General features: G+C 49.6%; 1 protein-coding gene across 3 annotated transcripts in view; it reads left to right on the top strand.

Moving 5' to 3' along the window:
- Window positions 1–20,918, top strand: part of MICALL1 (MICAL like 1) — a 22,468-nt gene extending 1,550 nt beyond the window's left edge. The window contains exons 2-16 of one of the 3 annotated variants that reach the window (XM_062588226.1): window positions 5,536–5,584; window positions 7,433–7,574; window positions 8,964–9,067; window positions 9,846–9,982; window positions 12,384–12,937; window positions 13,496–13,559; window positions 14,360–14,745; window positions 15,095–15,573; window positions 16,243–16,377; window positions 16,754–16,880; window positions 17,232–17,322; window positions 17,726–17,799; window positions 18,164–18,278; window positions 18,610–18,656; window positions 18,960–20,918. In XM_062588226.1, coding sequence (XP_062444210.1) covers window positions 5,536–5,584; window positions 7,433–7,574; window positions 8,964–9,067; window positions 9,846–9,982; window positions 12,384–12,937; window positions 13,496–13,559; window positions 14,360–14,745; window positions 15,095–15,573; window positions 16,243–16,377; window positions 16,754–16,880; window positions 17,232–17,322; window positions 17,726–17,799; window positions 18,164–18,278; window positions 18,610–18,656; window positions 18,960–19,081 — 2,626 coding nt within the window. In that variant the 3' untranslated portion in view covers window positions 19,082–20,918. Of the gene's footprint in view, window positions 1–5,535; window positions 5,585–7,432; window positions 7,575–8,963; window positions 9,068–9,845; window positions 9,983–12,383; window positions 12,965–13,495; window positions 13,560–14,359; window positions 14,746–15,094; window positions 15,574–16,242; window positions 16,378–16,753; window positions 16,881–17,231; window positions 17,323–17,725; window positions 17,800–18,163; window positions 18,279–18,609; window positions 18,657–18,959 lie in introns of those variants that run through there. The other 2 variants (XM_062588216.1, XM_062588233.1) reach the window with 2 other exon arrangements.
- Window positions 20,919–20,930: the final 12 nt, after the last annotated feature.

Raw genomic sequence — 20,930 nt, 5'->3', positions numbered from 1 at the left:
CCATGAGAGGGCAAAGCAGGACTGTGTTCTTACAGATGGAAGCTGGACAAGTAGTAGGCTAGAAATCAAACTGGTGTCTGACATGTTCCAGGCGGTCACTAAAAAATCCTCGGTGTGGTAGTTGGGAACCACTGAGAGCCAAGGCATCCAACACATTTGCTTCCTTCTGGTTCTTAAGTAGTTGGTAGTTGAGTGGTCTTGTGTCACAGCAGCTCCCGTGCGGTGTAGTTTGTTCTGACTGGGTAGGACAGAGCCTCTGAAAATGCTGCCAGCCTTGAGTCTGCTGTGTGCCTCAGCCTGGGCTGCATGAGAGGAAGAGGCAAGTTAAAGGGCAGGAACATCAGTATCTCCTGTATTTTTGACTTTTTGCAACTGCCACAGCAACTGGCAACTGAAAAGAACAAGGATCAAACAAGAAGGATCATCAAAAACTTCCAATAAGCACCACTAGAACCACCTGATGGTTTCCTATTAACCATATTTACCATTCCATTAAGCAGCAGCCGCTGCTATTAAGTTGTCAGTGGGCTTAAATCTATTCCTGGCAGATGTCCTAACTAAATGCTTCACAGTTACTCTGCGTGAGCTGTATTATAAAGGCAAAACCGAGGGCCTTACAAGGACATGGCATGTTGTGGAAGGATTTTCAGAGGATGATTAGGAGTAGTTTCAATTTCATCTGATTCCAGCTTCTTCAGACAGTCCTGTTTTGGAAGTGGGAAGATCACATCAAAAGCAGTAAATCTCCTGATGGCAGAGAAAAACTAGTTGCCCTCCTTTTCTTCTAAAGTGCTTTCAGTCAGCTCGGTAATGGGACTTGGCAGGGATCTGCAAATACTTTTCTGACCTTGCATGGTCTTCTTTTGTGACGGGTTCTTCTAGCCCCTGTGAGTCAACCACACTGCTCACAGTAGCTTGAGCCCAGGGGGCTGAAGTTCATCTGTATTCAGCTGCTTCCCTGTTTCCTTGCTCACTTTCCACTCTGTCACACACAAGAGCTGAGCTGGACTGGAGCTCTCTTGTGTAGTTATGTGATACTGCTTCTCCGGCCCCCGTCTCCATAGGGCTTGCTTTTGCTGCTGCGATGGCTGTTTCTGCCCATCCTGGTTGTCTGAACCTGCCTGGTTGCCCTACCTGTTTTGCAGGCATTCTCTGAATGTGTCTGTGCTAGTGTGTGAAACCCCAAGGAGGAGATTGTGAAAAGAAGGAGAGGCCATATGAATATCCATAAGTGAGACTGAGAATACTTTTCAGTGTAACTCCTGTTTTGAACACAATCCCGTTAGAAAGAGGCAGATGGCTTCAGAAGGATGCTATCTTGGAGAGCTTCAGAGGAACTTGTACGGGGCTCTTGGAAACAGTAGATTACTGGGGTTTTTTTTGAAAGAAGCAAATAAAAGTGGAGGTTCTCAGTACCTACTGAATCCAGCCAAAAGTATCTTGAACTGTCCACAAAGGACGGGGTGCATGCTTTGGGGCTTGTGTGAGACTGAAAGTCTGGATTTGGGCCATACTGACTCTAGCTTCACAAATGTGTGTGCCTCACTTGATTTCACTGCCTCTCTCTCCTTATCTGTAAAATGAGAGCAGTAAAGGCACTCCTTTGGCAAACTTCCTGCCTTGAGCACAACCCGGGAAATGTGGATTTACTCCCTGATTCTACTTTTGACTGCGTGTTCTTGGGGTGAGACATCTAATCTCTTCTTTTCCCTTGTCAGTTAAGCTGGAAGTGTCTAAGCCAACTTGACAGTAGACTGTGGGGCTTGATGAGTTTGTTTGCTTAGTGCTTTAGAAATTTAAAGCATGAAATTAATGTTTATGAGGCATTTGTTGCAGCTTAGTGAAGCAAAATGCATCTTCTAGCGTCCTAAGCCTTGCAGCCTTCCGGAGCTTAGAGGAGGTACTTGGCATTCAGGAATGAGAAAAAGAAGACAGTATGGCACGTGCCCTTTGAGTGCTGAGAGCCAGAGACTTGAAGAAAATAGGAGAGGAGTGCCGTGCACTAGATAAGATATTTTGTGTCCCAGGAGTCGTGGATTCAGTTACAGGCAGGATCACAAATCTGATTTGTTCCCTCACGTGTGCTGCTTACGTTTCCCTGACAAGGTCTGGAAAGCTGAAGGCTTCATTATGCAGTGTTGCCATTAAAGAGCTCATGATTTATATTTGAGGAATCTAGGAATTTGCTCTGGTTTTAGCTGTGCAGAAAACCCTCCCCCCTTCCCTGAGTCTGCTGTGCTTTCTGGCAGCTGCCCTAAACCCTAGAGTGCTCAGTGGCTCTGTATGTATCTAATTAGCTGAACACTTGGGATACTATTTGCATGGAAATATTACTCCAAGATATGCTGCAACGTTGGGGTTTACTGAGTCGAAACAGTTGTTCAACTGGGATATCCAGAGTTTCTCCTATTCTTAAATCTGGAAGAAAACACCTTTGGACTGGTGTTTTGTCAAGACAGGAGATGAGCTTGAGCAGGATCAGATGAAAGGCTGCTGAGATCAGGGCAAAGAAATGGTGACATGCAGTCACATGTCACATGTCACAGAGTTGTGAGATGCGAGGTGCTGGCCTTTCTGCACAGGAGGCAGCATATGGAAAGGAGAGGGTTATGTTTTTCGTGACTTTCTCTGCATGCCTGAGAGGCTGCACTCTTTGCTCTTCTGTACTCACCATCGTGGAGAACGTGCCTGGAGCCACAGGGATGCAGCACGACAGAGCAGCAAATGGGAGTGCTTGTGTCAGAGGTGATGGAGATCAAGCCTGGTCCTTTTTGATTTATAGAAGGAGAGAGTTGGAAAGGGCAACAGAGAGAAATTGAATAAACTGTGACCCCCAAGGCCTTGCACTGATGGAATAGCTAGGATAAAAGCTGAGAGTCTTCTACCTTGCTTTAGTGGAAAGAATATATTGGAGTTCCCTCACTGTTTAGGAGCCCTCCTGTTACATCTTGAGATTCTTATCCTTGCAGCTGTCGTCTGCTTTCACAGGAAGATTTGAGTTGGTTTACTAAAATGGCTCTGGTTTGCCATTCAGTGGAATGGACATATGTTTTTGTCAGTCAGAAAATACTGTCCCAGCCCAGGCCACCACCAAGTCTTCAAGCTTCAGGCAAATCTGAACCACTCCCTTATCCTGAAAGCAAGAGCATTCAATATGAAGGTTGTTACTTTTTAGAGAGCAGTTTCATCACTTCTTCTGTGTTCCCAAGCTGCTATTTTCCTTAAAAGAAAAAAAAATAAATAAATACAGCAAGGTTAAGGGAGTTTTCCAGGCCAAAAAAAAAAAAAAAAAAAAGGACGTAGGGGAAACAACATCTCCCAGTGGAAACTAGTTATAAATACAAAAAGGACACTAGTAGTTACATCAAAGTAAAGACTGCAGCTGAAACCTTTTCTCACAAATATTTAGAGAAGGATAAGTTGCAGTATTACAAGTAGGCTTAGTTCTGTGCTCATATTTGCAGAAAGGTGGTAGTGCTTAACATATAACTGCATGTCTAGCGCAACTTTGGTGTATCATCTGCTGCATTTGTTCTTGCAGCAGCAACTGTTTTTTTCTGTTTCGTTTGTCTTGGAGGAAATAGCACCAGTAGCCTCTTGCTTTTGAAGAGAGGAAGTATAATTTTATAATGTCAGTGGCAGCTGGGAAAATCTTTTTGAGTTCATTCATGGACTTCCTCTGCAGCACTGGAAAAGTCACACAAGCAACTCTGAGGGGGGGCCAGTTGCCTTGCAGTGCAGCACCAGGGCTCTGCTCTGCATGCTCCCGTGGAGACTAGGGGAGCTCCTGGTGTTGCAGGGAGAATCCCAGAGCATAGCACGTGAATGGGTTTGCAAGGTATTGCAGGAAAATGTAAGAAAATCCAAATAGGGGTGAAGTAAGGATGGTACCCAGAGCCCTCAGGTGGCTTTCAGCAGAAATAAATTGAAGATTCACCATTTCTCTCAAATCCTGCACACACAGGGATATGTTACTGCAGGCTTTGAGGTATCTACATGTCCCCTCTAATCTGAATTGTCTAATCCCTAAAGAATACAGTGCCAGGCATATCTACAGGATCTAATACAGGGCTAACAGCAGTAGAAGGTGTCAGTCAAGCAGATGTGATGTAGATACAGCTGAGAAGATCACAGCCCTTGAAATTGAGCCCTAGGGGTGGGGGGGGGTCTGTGGACCCCCACTGCCGCTCCTAGCCATGTCCTCATGAACAAGAGGGAAACACTAGCTTCCCTAGAGGGGGAAGAAGGCACAGACCACATCATTCAGCCCTTTGATATGATATTGACTGGGCAAATCTGATCTCAGTTTCTTTTTGGGTCAGTCTCTCAAACTTTAGCACCTGTCTCTGGATTCATTTCATCCAACCCTGAACCTTTCAGGGCTGCCTCTTCACCTGTGAATCTAGCTCACAGGCTCACCAAGCTGCTGCATTATTTTTTTTCATAACAAGGCTGACATCCTTGACAGGAAGAGGCCATAATTGGTGCAGTGTGATATTGTCTTCACACATAACAACACGTACATGCAACCGGCACAGCTAATGCCTTCCTGTACTTTTGCCCAGCTACTGAAAACCTCCAGAAGATTTTAGCCCTGTGCTCCCAGCTGCAGTCAGCCTCCTCCAGCAAAGGTGGCTAGTTGATCCCTATGGCTGGGTGGAAACAATTCCCTGAAGGGATCTAAGGGGGCAGCTGAAATAGCAGATTGTCAGGGTTGAGAAGTGTCCAGGTTCCGCTCTGTGCCTCACAGCTGAGTGCCTTGCTTTCAACAATCTAACTGTAAATTTTATAGCAAAGGATGGTATTGAGAGTGTTGTAGGGTGGGGAAGTGAGGACAGAAGTACAGTTTAAGGTCTCTTCTGCATAGCCATTTACAGTAGTGTAAGCAGGACATTTTGAAGTGAGAGGGATTGATCCAGGTTGCTCATGGATGAGAGCATGCAGGGAGGCTCTCCATCATTCAGGGGGAAAGAGAAAGAACCGTGTGACCCCACATCTTAGGGGTGACATCGAATCCTTTGAGGTGGTGGGGGGAGATCCAAGGACACCTGAGGTGAAAGAGACTTAGTGCAGTCAGGTTTTTCACTCAGGGTGAGGGTTCTGGTTCCACTTCCTCCTCCTTTAGGGGTACCAGTGGCCTTAGAGGGCCAAGCTTGGGATGATGTTGAGTGGTATTTGTAAGCCCTTCAGTGCAGCAGTGTGTGATGCTAATCACAGTGTGCCCTAGCATTTCTGCAGCCTTTAACCATGAGGGCAAAATAAGTAGTTATGAGAGTTGCGAATGATGTTTTAATTTCCTGGTTACCACCTGTTTGGCTCGTCCTTTTTTTTTTTTTTCAGTTATTATTCCCCTTTGGTTTCTCAGCCCCTTTACAGTCTGAAATCTGTTTTACCAAGGTTTTTGTTGTCTAGGATCTTACATATTGAATTGTTGCAATGCCCCAGGAAGGTTGACTGTCCTGAGACCCTGTGTGTGTTGACACTGGGATACTCTTCCTCCCCATCTCATCTTCCTTGTCTTTGCTTTTTCTCCAGAGACTTTGATTCTCTCTCCAAGGATGATGTCTATGAGAACAATCGCTTGGTAAGTTCCTGTTTTGCCATATAGAGAAGGAAAAAGGGATATGAGAAATTAAATGATGGAGGTCATGAGATGTGGGAGAACTGGGCAGTGGGAAGAGGATGAGAAAAAAATCTGTGTTTGTAAGCGACAGGCAGAAACTTCTCTAGAAACATGAGGGAAGCTGAAACATCAGGTCCTAGCCTGTACTGAAGAGAAGATAAGATGGTTAACCTGGTAGTTGCCAAGATGACATCAAAGGAAGATCAGAATGGTGCAACATCTTGACCTCAGCTGTTCCAGGCTTACCAGGCAGTGGAAGTGAGACGCTAATGTGACTCCAGGGCCAAGCAGAGAGGAAGGTGGCTCTGAACCTCAGCTGGTCTGTGATATTCCCCTGCTGCTTGGGGCAGTTGGAGCCAGCAACAGAAGCAGGCAGCAGAGACTAGGAAGATGCCCAACACCAGGGGTTAGGAGTGGGATAAAGCAGCAGTTGCCTCTTTTTTTTTCTTAAAAAAAAACTTTATTGACCCATCTCTATCTGGCAATTAGTGGAGAGACTTAGGTCGTCTTCAGCAGGCCCACCTTCCTGGGAGAAGCTGAGCTAGGTCATTTGGGTTTTCAGATTTAGGGCTCTCCATGTGGATCCTTTCCAAGATCAATTAGCCCCTTTCAGCTGTTAGTAGCTATCTTCTCCTGTTTGAGAGCCACACAATGGTTTCTTGCCTATGCTGGGATCACTCATTCCTTGCCGTTTGCAGTCTTGCGACCAGCAAGGCTTGTCCAAGGGACCTACTCAAAGTCAGGCTGGGCACAGTTGAGTGTCCACAGTGGACATTTTACACCCCCAATTACTACATATCCCCAACATTCACATTCTTTATCTCACATACTCCACGCAGTATGCTGTGACCTGTAGGCCACATACGTTTGGTCTTCACCTACTACCAAAGTGTCCTGCATCTGATATCCTGCCATTTACACCACTCCTGTCGCTTCCTACCTCACTTTCTTCTCAGTGCCTGCCACAGTTTCACTACCACCCTCTCTGAGATCACTGTGGTTGGGTACCCTGCCCTCAGCACAACCACAGGATGATCAGTGTTTTTGTGTTGCCAATAACCCACATACACTGCTAAGTAGGAAGCGCTTAAATTGCTGTTTCCTTCACAAACTCCTTCCTCCCAAGTAGTCATGTATATAATTGCAGGACTTGTGTTGCCCTCCTGTATCTCATCAAGCAGAAATGGCAGTAACTTTCTGACATGAAGCATAAAGTGGCTTGTGTGTGGCAAACCACTGGTTCTTGAGTTGGGATGTTTGGAGTCTCCTTGGCATTAATGGCAGGAGGGGAGGATATGGCACCCCAGAGCCTGAAAGGTTGAGCAGAGTCTGGGTTTCTATGGGCTCAGCATTTGGAGTAAGCAAGGCCACTACTTAACAAAGCTGCTGTTTGGCCATGCTGCTGGAGCTGTCAACATCTGGAAGTACCTGCCAGCCCTGGCCCCTTCACAAAGCTGCTGGTTGAAGACGCTGGTGTTGTGTCCAATTCACAGGTTGAAAAGACGCTGCTTTTTCAGTGCTGAGATCTGCTGAGAGTCACCCTCCCCATCCTGGTGTGGAATGCCAAGACCGCTTGAGTGGGAGCTGCAGGGCACAGGCAGCTGAAATGACTTTGAGGAAAGGGCAAATGCAGTAATTTGCTCTCTTGCTTTGATGTCTTCCCAGTCAGGCAGCATATCTGGGAGCCTGTCTGTCAGGGAAGCCCTAGGTTCACATCTTCCCAAGGGCCCTTACGGCTTGATTTCTATGTGATTTTTTCAGAGGGCATCAGTTTTCTCTCCTTATTACTTCTCTCTGCCATTCCTTCAGGCCTTCGAATTGGCAGAGCGGGAGCTGGGCATCCCAGCCCTCCTAGATCCCAATGACATGGTCTCCATGAAAGTTCCTGACTGCCTCAGCATCATGACTTACGTGTCTCAGTATTACAACCATTTCAACAACCCCAGCCAAGGTGAGTGTCCTTCCCCCCCCCTGTGGCTTCCAGCTTGCTCACATTTGGCAGTAAAGGAAAACCAGCAGTGCCATGTGCCAATAGAAGTCAGTCGTATTCCCTTCATCCCTAGGGCAGTGTATTTGTCAGAGTTTCCTTTTTCCACTCCAGAGCTTCCTTTTCTGTGTGTAGAGTGCACTGCATTCAGATATCGGGCTTTGTGAAAGGAGAGGCTGGCATCTAGGAAGGAGCTCTGTGTTGCCATTTTAGAGTTCAGTAGTATTTACCTGCAAATTGGAGGGCAGATGTCCAAAGGCTTATGGCCCTGGAGTTAGTGAACAGAGAGAGCACCCATGCTTCTTGCCTGCTGTGGGGAAACTGGAGCTATCTGTACCTTGAGGGGGAAGGGGAGGTGGATGGGTAGGAGCTGCCTCTCCTGGATCTCTCTGATGCTGATGGGGAGGGCCCAGATGGTGAGTGGGGTAAGGTGAGATTTCACAAGAGGTAGGGAATGATTGAACAGCTCAGTGCTGCTGAAAGAGGAATGCCTTGTTTCTCCTCCCTCCATGCTGTGTTCCTGCTGCCTGGGTTTGGTCACCTCTGGAACCTTTCAGACCCCTTTGTGATCTGCTTTAATTCACTATAGTGGGAGAAAGCTAGGTAGGGAACTCTCCTCCCACAGGTAGTTTTTATCACATTGTTAAGTTCAAAGTGGCTGAAGGACAGGGGGAGGAGGAGAAAGGTGGAGTGTCTTAAATCAGCTCATCTCTCTTTGCAACTGCAACCCGAGCTGAGTACTAGTCCAAGACAGCTCTTCCAGGGCATCGCTCCTCTGCTCTGCTCTCTGACTATAGCACGTCAGCTGCAGCATCAGATAGACCTCTTCCACATACTTACACACAAGCACTTCTCCAAGAAGGCTCAGCGCTCAACGGAGGACTCCCTCTGGGGACTTGCGTGCGTGAGTACCAGCCCTGACAGGGGCAAGGAATACTTCACAGACCTGCTGACAGCCTTCAGGAGCCCTGCGGCTCAATGAGCAACGGAAATACATTAGCAGCCAACCAGGGCACTCTGTGCTTTAAGTGTTACTTAGGGAGTTGCTTATGAGGAAGCCAAGTGGCATTTGATGGGTAAATCAAATCACAGTGACAGACTGGTATCCCTGAGACAGCAGGGGTTTTACAGTAGGACCAGACTCTCTATCAGCCTCGTGGCCAACCTGTTATTAGCTTGTGTTTGTCTCTTCTCCCTAAAATAGGCGCTGAAGTGTCTAAATAGGAGCAGCAAGTCCCGTCCTGTGTCACAAGGCTGGATGATTTTTTTTTCCTCCCCTTCCCCCACGTGTGTTGCATGAGTCACTGTTCTTGTCCATGCATGATCCTCCTTGCATTCTGTCTCTGTCTCCAGCCAGAGTCCCTCCGCCTATGAAGTGCCCAGCTGCTGCCGTGTCGCTGCCTCTACTGTCCCACAAGAAGCCTGTGGCTGCGGTCGAGAGTCCCCCAGCACCACAGGTACCTAATTTCTTGATTCAAAGCTAACCTGAGGCAGCAGTCCTTCCTGTGCTACAGGTGAGGAGATGAGAGAGAAACAGTGGGATGGCTCTGTACAAGGTGCTGGCCATGTGTTTTAAGGTAGGAGAGGTGCTTACAGTATCAGTGGTTTGGAGGACCCAGCTAAGAGAGTAGTTTCTTTCTAGGGGTCTGTGGACTGAAATTTGTCTGTTGCAGGCAAGAGGGTGAGAAGATTGGTGCTGGAAGGTTCCCTGAGCACAAAGAGGGCACAAACACCCTCCTCCTAAGGGAGGATAATCCCATGGGTGAGGAAGAAAGCAGGAATGCAGGCTGTGGGATTAGATGAGCAGAGTAGATGCCTTTTTCCTCTTCAGCCCTTTATTTCAGGATTTAGCAGGTATCTGGGATGACCTGACTTCTGAAGAGAGAGGGAGTTCTCCCTCAGGTTCCTGCTACCTGGGATTTAGTGTAGTCCCTCTGCGTCCCTTCAGTCCTGCCTCTAGGTAGGAGCAAGGCACCTTTTGGAGGGATAGGCAGGTTATCGAAGTGACCCCTTCTAATTTGGAAAGAGGTGGCCTGCCTGTGCCTGGACTTGGGGACAGCTGTGCTCTGCCTTATTAGATTCTAAGGTCAGCTCCTATGCTGTGCTGCAAGTGCTCAGAGACAGGCCTTGCACGAGAGAGCAGCTACTCTGGAGGAGCCCACAGCTCCCTGTGGCAGGTGGCCAGGGAGCAGATTGCAGCCACTTGTTCTGAGCTCTCCTTGTGTTGTGTTTCAGGATGATGCCACCTCAGACCCAGTGGAGCAGTCTCAGCGCACCACACTAAGTAGTACCTGCACAGCCTGCCAGCAGCACGTCCATCTGGTCCAGCGCTACCTGGCAGAGGGCAAGCTTTACCACCGCCAGTGCTTCAGGTATGTTGTGGCCTGTCCTGCTGGGACAAGCATTCTCCTCAGCGTTACCAGGCAAACTGGGATGGTACACTGCCAGCCAGACCCCATCTTCATTGGTTTGTGTCCTTGGACAGTGCGGAGCATCAAGGGAGAAGGGTTCAATGGCAGTCCTTAAAATGAGACTGAAGAGGGTGCGTTTGCCTGCATGCGTCCTCCCAGCACCCTGTCCCATGGCTCTGACTAGCTCTTCATGTCCAGTCGTGTGCCTCTTGCCTCCCCCACATTCCCTGCCTCCGCTGGTTTACTGCACTTCATTGAGCTGTGTTCCCAGCCCCTTGTGGGCTCCTTGTGAGCCCCTCTCAGCCTCATAACCAGGATGTTCTGCCTCTTTGCTCTTCCTACCAAGCACTCTCCTCTTCCTATGAGGTCCAAGCCAGGACCTTAGACCCACAGAGCCCTTTCCTCCCATGCTCCATGGCCTCAACTGGGTATAGAGGCTTCAGCACTGCCTGGGGTGATGCTGAGCTCTCAGAGGAGCATGTGGAGAGCTGCAAGCTGTTACCAAACCAAGAAATGAGAGATTAGACGTCGTCTGCTCTGTGGTTACTCCCTAGGTGCAGGTTCTTACCTGCAGCACTTGCAAAGTCTTTGCTTTCCTTGCTGTGATGATGAAGGGGTGAAATCTCTTCTGTGGGCCATGGGACAAAAGCCTGCATGTGGACAACTGGCATCTGAGGGCAGAAATGCTGAGTCATGGGAAAGACATGGGAGGCCTCACATAACTATATAAAACAGGTCCTACCTATACCTGGGGTGTGTCATAGAAACACGGTATCAAAAGTGGGTGCTGAGCTGGGGCCTGTCACACTTCCCATCTGCAGCTGGGGCAAAAGCATGAGCTTTGGGATGTGGGTGTAACAACACTTACGAGACAGAAATAGGAGAAGTATGGTGTGTTTCTTGGCACAGCTCATGGCCCTTCAGACTGAGCAGCAAGATCCCTGTAATTTTATCCTGAATGTTTTGTATCCTTGTGTTTTCCTTGAATCTTTTTTTCTGCTGATTCATGGGTGCTGTTTACTTGGGAATGTCCTGTGGCCACATGTTCTGTGGGTTGACTGAGATAAAACCAAAAACAAACCTCTTTTTCCCCTTGTCCAAACTTGTTACCTCTTTGTTTCATCATACCCCTCCATGTCACCACCACTGTGTTGTCACATTACTGCTCTACATTTCAAAGTAAATACCAGTCAACTGGACACCCAAAGCAGAATTCCTCGCCCAAATTATCTGATTGCAGTATAGGGCAGCCAGCTGCTATGAGCACCTGGAATTCAGACAAGAAGAAACAAGCTTGGTTTTCATGAGTATGCTTCATTGGCCCCTTGCCCTTGGCTCTGCTGCACATATGCTATCTTTCCCCTTTCCTGAGTGGAAAAGGGCTGACTTGGTTGCTAGTGCTGTGTATTACAGTGGTATCTGGAGGGCTGCATAATGGAGGAGTCAGTGGCTCAGTGTGGAAACAGCAGATGATCCAAGAAGATGTGGCAGAGGATGAAGGATGGGGAAAATTATTAACCCCATTTCAATAGGCAAAGCACAGAAGGCACAGTGAGTGCAAGAAGGGCCATACTGGGTCATTTCTGGGTCCTTCCAGCCTAAAGCTCTGTTGTTGGTAGGGGCCAATGATCAATACCTGTGCAGGTCAACGTAAAAACAGGCTAGGCATGTATAATACTTCTCTTGACTGGTCTTCAAGCCTCCAGCTGAGGGATTTCGTGACATTTCTTGAAATGATAACAGAAATGTTAACATTTTATTTAGTTCTCAGTGGATTTGTTTTCCAAATACATCTGCCTGTTCTTGAACCCATCTGGACCGTTGGTGACCACAAAGTCATAGCAAGTAGCGCAGAGAGTACCTCCCTATGCTAGTTCTGAAACAACTGCTTCCTAATTTTGGTTGATGCTCCCTCATTCTTATCTGTGAACAGTCAATCCCTCCTCCTGCTCTCAGGGCTACATGTGATTTTGTAGCTCTCTCTCATATCCTCCACCAGCCGTGTCTTTTCCAGCCAGCCAAATCTCATTCTACTCAGGCCAGAAACCTCTCCATAGCTCTAATAATAGCTGTTGCCCTTCCATGTCTATTATATCCTTTCTGAGTTGAGAGAGGGACTCAAATGCAAACAGTATTTTTAGGGCTCATACAGTGGCATAGTGATGTTTTTCTGCATCTTTCCTTTCCTGAATGACTTTCCCAAGATTGTACAAGGATTCAGGAGCAAAGGGGGGAATTAACTCTCATCACCCCACAGGGGTAGCCCAAATGCCAGTCCAAGCATTCCTCCTTAGCCCTCTTGTTTTCTCTTAAGGCAGGATGGCATCCCCCATCTCACAGGATTCTGACTTCTCATTGGCAGGTGCAAGGAGTGCTCCAGCACACTGCTCCCAGGGTCGTACAAGCCTGGGCCGGAGGCGGGGACTTTCGTGTGCACGCAGCATCGTGGTAAATTGGCCATGAGTGGGAAGGCAGATGGAAGGCCCAGCCTGGACCGGCAATCACCAGAGCTAAGAACTGAAATTGGGGATGCCAGTGTGGGTGAGGACGCGTTCTCCATACGAGCAGAGGTCAGGAAGGACAACGGTTACTCCGCAGAGAACACTGCAGAGACCCAGGTGACTGCAGAGAGCGCGGCAGGCCCTGCGGAAAAGGACAGCGCACCCAGCAAAGCAGAGACACCGATGCCCCCTGCCCACACAGGAAGTGGGACACCCATGTGCCAGATTCCTCCCAGACCTCCTCTTCCCAGCAAGCCCTCTGTGCCCAGCCAGGATAAAGCCAGCTCGCTGGATGGACGGCTCAAAGACACTCGGCCAACCCCTGCCCCAAGGAGGGCCATGGATCCATCAACCCTCTCCCCTCCAACCTCTCACCCTGTCCCACGGCCCAGATCCACCATCCAGAATGAGGCCAGTGAGTGTGGGCCTGGCATGGTGAATGGTAAGAAAGTATAGTGGCAGCACAGGTGTATTGTCCACTTCCACAACAGCTGAGGCAGTCAGCTTCGGGTTGGATGAGTTTCTTTTCTTCTCTGCAGCCTAACACCCTTCTGCCTCCAATTAAAACTTAGGCTCAGTCACTGAGCCTTCATCTGCCAGCCGTCCCTGGAGTGGACGGAGCAGCACGAGGTTTCTCACCTGCCTGCTCTCTGTATTTCTGTGGAGCTTTCCAGAGGATGCTGCCAGCGTGGGGGGAAAGTGGCAGTGCTCAAGCAGTTTGCATGAGTGGGGGCAGAGGGGCATGTTGGTTCTCCAGGTGCAACTCCAAGGGTGGGGTGGGAAGAAAAAGACAGGGATATTTGGAGGAGACTCATAGCCGCCCTGACTGTGGGAGAAATGCCACAAGATTTTCAAGGAGTGAGAACAGTCAGCACCTTCTGCAGGGATATATGTAAGAGGTGCCCTGTGTTCATTTAACCTCTTTCCTAATGTCCTTTCAGTGTTGTGACAGTCTGACCCTGTGTATTTCTAGGTAGAGTACCTGAACCCAGTCCCCCCGTCCCAAAACCTCGAGGGAGACCCAGCTCCTCTGATCGGTACGTCCTTCTGTTTGCAGGTCACCTGGAAACTCCATAGTGCAGTGGGGCTGTGGGGACAAGTCAGCTGTGGGCTCCTTTCCCACCTACATCAGTCCCTGCCTCTTGGGAAAATATAGCCATGATCAAATCTTTTCCCTGACTTGTGTTTGTCCATACCTCTGAGGGACTTTGTCCCTTAGGGTTTGTAAAGAGCTTGGAGGCTTTTGGAAATGTGTTTCTGGGATGCATACAGGCTGCCAAGTGCTTTCTGCAGTGGCCCTGTCAATGGCTACTGAAAAGGGGACACTCAACTGCCTTGCGGAGGGTTTGTCCAGAGAAATGTCCAGTGCAAAGACTTTGTGGGTATTTGGCTGCAATTAGGATCCTTTATACCTATCTAGCCATTACTGAGGAACCTGCAGGGACTGATGTTCATCTCATTCTTACCTGTTCTTGGGGCAGAGGCTGAACAAACACATTATGGGAATGGCTGTCCCCACGAAGCTCAGCTTTTACTGCTGCTTAGCAGATGGAGACTAATATTTAGAAACCAAAGTGCTTGGCCCAGCATATGAGTGACATGGACTACCTTTCCCTCAAGCCCTTAGATTTGTCCTCAGCTCACCACAGAGAACAAGCCATTTTGTGTCTGGAGAAGACTAGGGCCAGCCTCAAATGAGAAGCCTGCTCATATGTGGGAGACATCCTGCTACCTCCATCATTTTGCTTGAGGACTAAGTCCTTTTCCCATGTCTTGACGTTCCTGCCCATATCTGCTCGCTGACATCTCTCTCTTTTTCTCTCTGCTGTTCTCCCAGCACTGGAGCTGCTGCGAGAGCCAAGGACCCACCATGGATGGCCCTAGTGCAAGCAGAGCCCAAGAAGAAGCCAGCTCCCCCTCCTCCCCCTGGCAGCAGCCACGAGACTCCAAGCAGGACTGCAGAGGAGGAAGATGGAGAAGAGGTGGGAAAAGCCAAGAGCGAGGAAAGTAGTTCTGATGCTGCAGAGCCCAAGCCATACAATCCCTTTGAGGAGGAGGATGAGGAGGAAGAGGAGAGTGCTCCCACCCAAAAGAGCGCTCCTGAGCAGGAGCAGAGTGAGACTGCTGCCAGGCCTCTCCACCCCTGGTATGGCATCACCCCCACCAGCAGCCCAAAGGCAAAGAAGCGACCAGCTCCACGAGCCCCCAGTGCTTCCCCACTAGGTGAGCTTACCCCCCTCACCCCTACGTAAGCTTGCTCCCACCTCCTCAACCCCAGTGCAGCCCCTTTGTGCTCCCGCTACCCAGAAGCCTCTGTCTCACACTGGTGGGCCAAGCCTCTATGCAGTGATGGTTGTGCTAGGCCTTGTGCTAAACACATCCGCTCTCCCCCACTGGAGCACTTAGGGTTTGTAAGTAAGACCTTTGCTCTGAAGGGTCCCTTCTGCCCTCTCTGAAGAGAAAGCCAGATGCTGGTTCCCTTTGGGCTCACTTTACCCCCCCCCCCCAACACATACCTGCCCTTTTCTCCTGGTTGCGCCCTTCCTCCCTGAGCTCTCCCTTTGCTTTGCAGCCCACCACCCCATGACCAGGCTGTCGCACTCTGAGCCATCATCCTCCACCCCATCTCCAGCCCTCAGTCTCGAGAGCATCAACTCTGAGAGTTCAGCCAAGGTTCTGGGTGATGCCGATGAGGCCTCAGTGCCGAAAAGCTCCTCCGAGCCCACTGTCCATACGCCGACAGCTGCCAAGACCTCTAGCACTGAAACCCCGCTGACCAGTGTCTCCTCCAGCGAAAGCCCTGCTGCCCCAGGCAGCCTTTCCACCAACTCCTCCTTCTCCTCCTCTAGCGAGCTGGCCAGCTTCAGTGGGGAGACACAGCCCGGTGCCCCACATACAAACAGGAGCATCTCCGCTGGCAGTTTAAAGACCAGCCCTAGCCGGCTGCCTCCCAAGCCTCCTGCAGGGGCTAGCCCTACGCCGATTCTCTTGGCTTCAGATGGGGGTGCTGCAAGTCCTCAGCCACCCTCCTCACCCAAGCCACAGCTGAAGGTGAGATGGTGACTTTCCTCCCATCCATATCTGCATCCTTTTTACCTCCTTTCATCACTTGGTCACAGTGGGGAGCACAAGACCGGGCTTGCCCTTCATAGATTTGATATGTGACGCCCTGAGAGCAACCTGTGGGCAGGTGCTAGTTACGTGGTGGCCGGGCTTACCCTGCCTGCCCCATGTGCTGAAGAAGAGGCAGGATGCTGTGAGATCAGAGCAAGTATGAAGGGAACTGTGAAGGAAAATAATTCAGCATGTTGGTTAGAGAGAAACTGGAGAACTTTCTGTCAACTAAAATTACTGAGGCCAGAGAGGTTAACACAGCTAGGAAAGAGAGGGAGCAATAACAAATGCAAGGACAAGCCTCTGTAGTGACATGGGATAAGCTTCAGTGGCCAGGGCTGAAAATCTTTGTCTTGGGGTGAATGATGGCGATGGAAAGTTTAGAGAGAAACTTCCTGGAAAAGGTGAATCCTTCTGACAGCTGTGACCTGCTAGCTTTTTTGTTGTCCAGTGAACAAACTGGGAGGACAGTAGCTCACAGCCCCAAGGTTAGGATGCTGGTGGAGGTCAATACTTCGTTCTTCCTAGAAGCTGTCTGCCCAGTCCTAGCCTTGGGATACTGTTTTCTTGGAGCCTCATGTATCTCCCTTTGTCCCCTTGCTTCAGTCTTCCTGCAAAGAGAACCCCTTCAACCGGAAGCCATCACCTGGCACCTCTCCCTCTGCAAAGAAACCTCCCAAGGGTTCCAAGCCAGTGCGTCCTCCTGCACCAGGTCACGGTTTCCCACTGATCAAACGTAAGGTAAAAAGGCCCTCAGGAGCAGGGTGGCAAAAGCCAGCTCTGTATCGTCCCCCAGGGCTGTAGCTCTGGTTGCTAAGCCCTGGGTTGCCCTCTTGGTATGCAGCCAGCATTGGGGGGTAGATGAATAGGCACCCTACTGATGCGTGAGCAGGTAAGGACTACAGCATGAAACTGTAGGTGGGGAGGGTGATGTCTAAACTAGACTCCATTAATGGCAGCACCCTGGTTTCCCTTTATTTCAGGGTAGGGTAGGGATTGCGATCAGCTCTTAGATGGAGTGCCCTTTGTCCCTCGCTCAATGTAGACCAGCCTTTGGGTTACCCTTAGAAACTGGAGGATGATGGTGACAGGAGGTCTCCACTGTGTGGCTTGGCAGGTGCAAACAGATCAGTACATCCCTGAGGAAGACATCTATGGGGAGATGGACGCCATCGAACACCAGCTGGACCAGCTGGAGCACCGTGGCGTGGCCTTGGAGGAGAAACTTCGCAGTTCTGAGAATGGTATGTGGGCTGTGCTTTCCTCTGGCTTCAGGGCAGGACAAGACTGTAGGGCTGTCCTATCTTGAGCAAGGTAGATAGTAGCAGTGACTTCCTCCCTGGTGATGCTGGGGATAGGGGAGCACAAGTGGCTACATGGGGCTCCAGGAAATATCATAAATGTACACTTGACATGCAGACGTCCCTAAAACAAGAGGAAGTGATAAGGGGCATGGGGAGGAGGAAAGGTCTCTTTGGGTTCAGAAGACAGCTGAGGTCAAGATGATTCTAGGTGGCTGCCCTGGCTTGGCAGAGCCCAGGTGTTAGGATCATACACGGCTAGGGATGGCTCTGAATTGTTCCTTTACTTGGCAGACAGTCCTGAGGACAGCCTGCTGGTGGACTGGTTCAAACTCATCCATGAGAAGCACATGCTGGTGCGCCATGAATCAGAGCTCATCTACATGTGAGTGTGTGTGTGTATGGGGGAAGGCACTGACCCTGCTGCTGGGAGCCCTATCTCAGCCCTCCCAAATTCATACTTCCAATGGAGGATCTGACATGATCTCCTTGCCTGGAGAAGCTGGGGAAGAGGGCAAGCAGGCAGGCTTTGCACTGTCTCCAAATAGAACTGACACACTGCAAGTCACTGATGGCCAGAGTCCCTGCAGCATCTCCTCCAGGCAGGCCTTGAGCAAATGAGATTGATATCTGCTGGGGCTGGGCTCCCTGGGTGCTTGGCCTTGTGCTGTACAGGATAAGACCAGAATCTTGGTGATTCTTTGCAAACCCACTCTGGCTTGTGGGATGATGTTCTGCTTCTCTGGAACATCCCAGCAGTAACCCAGCAGTGTCCCCTTCCCTTGCAGCTTCAAGCAGCAGAACCTGGAGCAGCGGCAGTCAGATGTAGAGTATGAACTTCGTTGCCTGCTGAACAAGCCAGGTAAAGCATCATTGTGGGTGTAGTTATCTCCATTTTTCCCTGGAACTTCATCTCCCCTCTGTCATGGCAGGTCTCTGGAAAAGAGAGCCAGGTCTTTAGGGAGGTCAGTGTATTCAGCTGGCTTTGGAGACACTGCCCCATCTCATCACCTGCCGCAGCCCTGGGCGGGGAGATCTTTCCTTTGCCCCATGGATGCCAAGTACTGGCTTGTCCTTTCACACCACCCCTAGCCCAGCTTGCCTTGCAGAGCAACAGAGTAGAAGGGGATTGCTCTTGCAGGTGACTGGCTCAAGCACTAGTGCTAAATTCGGAGCTCCTTCAGTCATTTAATTGCCTGTCCTTCTTTGGGGGCTCTGGTGGGTAGAGAAGGACTGGACCGATGAGGACCGAGTAAGGGAGAAGGTGCTGATGCAGGAGTTGGTAACCATCATCGAGCAGAGGAATGCCATTGTGAACTGCCTAGATGAGGACCGGCAGAGGTAAGGAGTAAGAGGAGCTGGGGAAGAGGGGAAGGGGATGGCCTTTCTGACCCTGTGCCACTTGAGCTGCTTGTGGAGGTGTCCCAAGATGTCCCTATTGCTGACAGGTCTTTCCCAGGCTTCCCAGTCCTTGTCTCTTTGAAGGGCCTTGGAGAGAAAGACAGGGCAGCACCTGCCAGCATGTTGGACTGATCTTCATGACAGCAAAGGCTTGCGAGAGTAGTGGATCTGCCCCTCTGTGGCTTTTAAGTAGGAGGTTCTTTAGCCTTAAGCAATACAGCAGCTGTTTTCAGGGCAGAATTGCTGACTTATTTCCTACTGTTTCTTTCAGGGAAGAGGAGGAGGACAAAATGCTAGAAGCCATGATTAAAAAGAAAGGTAAGAAATGATCAGGAAGGTTTTAGTTACAATTTCACTGCAGACCCCAGTGAGGAGCAGCATTAACCATTCATCGGATTTTGTGCAGAAGGAGAGATTGTGCTGTGCAGCCTCTAGAGCCTTTTCTATAGGGCTGTTAAGGTTTGGGGCACAGCCATGCTGTGCAATGCTGTTGTCACAGAAAGAAGCAAGCATGCCATGAGGGCTTTGATTCATTGCCTTCACCTCTGCCGCTGTTGTTACTTATATGTGTATGTACAACCATCAGCATCACATAATAACACCCCCATTTTGCAACCCCAGAATTTCACAAGGAGACTGAGGCCGAGAGCAAGAAGAAAGGCAAATTCAAGCCCATGAAGGTTCTGAAGCTGCTGGGCAACAAACACGACTCCAAAAGCAAGTCACCCAAGGAGAAAAGCTAGAGCAGGGGAACGCCAGCAGTGGGAGGGATGTGCTGTCCGACTGCCCAGCAGTCCCTGCAGCTGGCTGGGAGATCTTCCAGGAGGAGCTTGTGTCCCTGCACTCTCCTTCACATCTCTCCAGAAGTTGCATCTCTCCCCCATCACTTCCTCCCAGACACCGGAGCTGACACCTCCCCGGGAAACCCCCAGCCCTCTGCCTGGAGCAGAGAAGTCTGACCACAGTGCTCCCCTTTCTGAGGCTGCAGAGGGGTCTGGCAGAGGAGAGTGACCATGCTCTTTCCCCCCCTGCAAAACTTTGCTAATGAGGTGGGGGCTATCTCTGTTATTAATTGAGAAATAAGCCGAGGAGTTTGGTGTTTGTGGGAAAACTTGCACTAACTGCCCCCGTCCCTTTCCTCCGCTCTAACTGTGACAGTTCCATGTGCCTCCAGCCCCCACCAGGAGGGAACTGGGCCTGACTGTCCCTCCTTGCCCTCCCACTCTTGTCTTTTTCCTGTCCCAATTTTAACTTCAGGAGAAAACTCTAGCCTTAGAAGCAGGATTCTTTGGGTTTTACTGGTCTGAACTAAAATGTTAAAAAAAAAAAACAAAAAAAAAAAAACACTTCTGCATCACAAGGTCCTAGAGACATAGCCAAAAAGAAATAACTGATGCCCTATTTATTTTGAGAGTTCCCCTCCCACTGAAGATTTTTCTCCCTCTAGTGCCAGGGCTGGGCAGGCTCCATTACAAAGCTGAGATGACCCAAGGGGATAAAGTATTTCTGCTAGGATGTAGCCTATACACCCTACTCAGGACATCTTACCCCCTGCCCCTGCTGCTGCTAAACAGACTGACTCTGCTGCCTTTATGGGGAGGGAGGAACATTCCTTTTCCAGACAAGGGCAAAAAAGCGCAAGATTTACTTAGTGCTGGCAAGGGGCAGCTTGTGCCCCTGCTCACCAGTGCCACCCTTGAGCAGCTGGGGAAAGGGCCACAGGTCACAACTGACCTTTCCCCAGCTTTATCTGTATATACTTTAAAAGTGTGCAAAAAGGGTTTGGCTGGTTATTTTTTACACCTCCTTTGCTAGATGGATTCAAACCCGCCTAAAACTTTTTAAATCCTTATTTTATTTGTCATGTGCACGTGTGTGTGTGTGTGTGTGTGTTGGAGGAGGGAATGGGAGTATGGTATTCTTCCAGGCATCCCTTCTTCCTTGTTTTTTTTTTTTTGTTTCCTGCCTTCTCCTCCAAGGCGAGGAGCTATTTATTGAGTTGTTCGATCAGTCTGAATTAGACACTGAGTTTCATGGCTGTTTGGTTGGTCAGCTGTTTGTCATGCCTTCTCATTAGCAAATTAGACATACCAGCCCCGAGGAAACTGCTGCAGTCCTTTCTAAAAATCCAAAAGCCTTTTCCAAAACATTCTCCCTTAGAGCAGTGCCTTGCAGCATGCCTAGTGTAGCATTCTAGAAAGGGATTCCCATTTCCTAAAACCTGAGGGACCTGAACCTCACTTCAATCCCAGCATGGCCCCCATAGGAGGGAGCTGGCAAGCTCAGCCCTATGCTGGTGACACCATCTCATCCTTGCCGTACTCCAGCTGGCTGATCAGGAGCAGTGGTAGGGAAGGAGAGATCCCAAAGCACAACTCTTCTTCAAGAAGCAAATTCGCTTCAGAGCCTGCTGTCATGTCACTGTTGCCATGTTGCCAAAGGCCATCGGGATTGCTGCAGCTTGATTCCCCTTTGGCCCCGCTCTTGGTCAGAACTTTGATTTGTAAATGACACTGTACTAACTCTGTGATTTCCATTCATCTGAGCAGAAATAAAAGAAACCTTGGAGTTAAAAACTGATCATGGCTTAGA

This window comes from Rhea pennata, chromosome 1 (assembly GCF_028389875.1).
Source record: "Rhea pennata isolate bPtePen1 chromosome 1, bPtePen1.pri, whole genome shotgun sequence".
NCBI lineage: Eukaryota > Metazoa > Chordata > Aves > Rheiformes > Rheidae > Rhea > Rhea pennata.
Note: the sequence above shows the minus strand (reverse complement) of the source record. Positions and strands in the feature narration are given on the sequence as shown.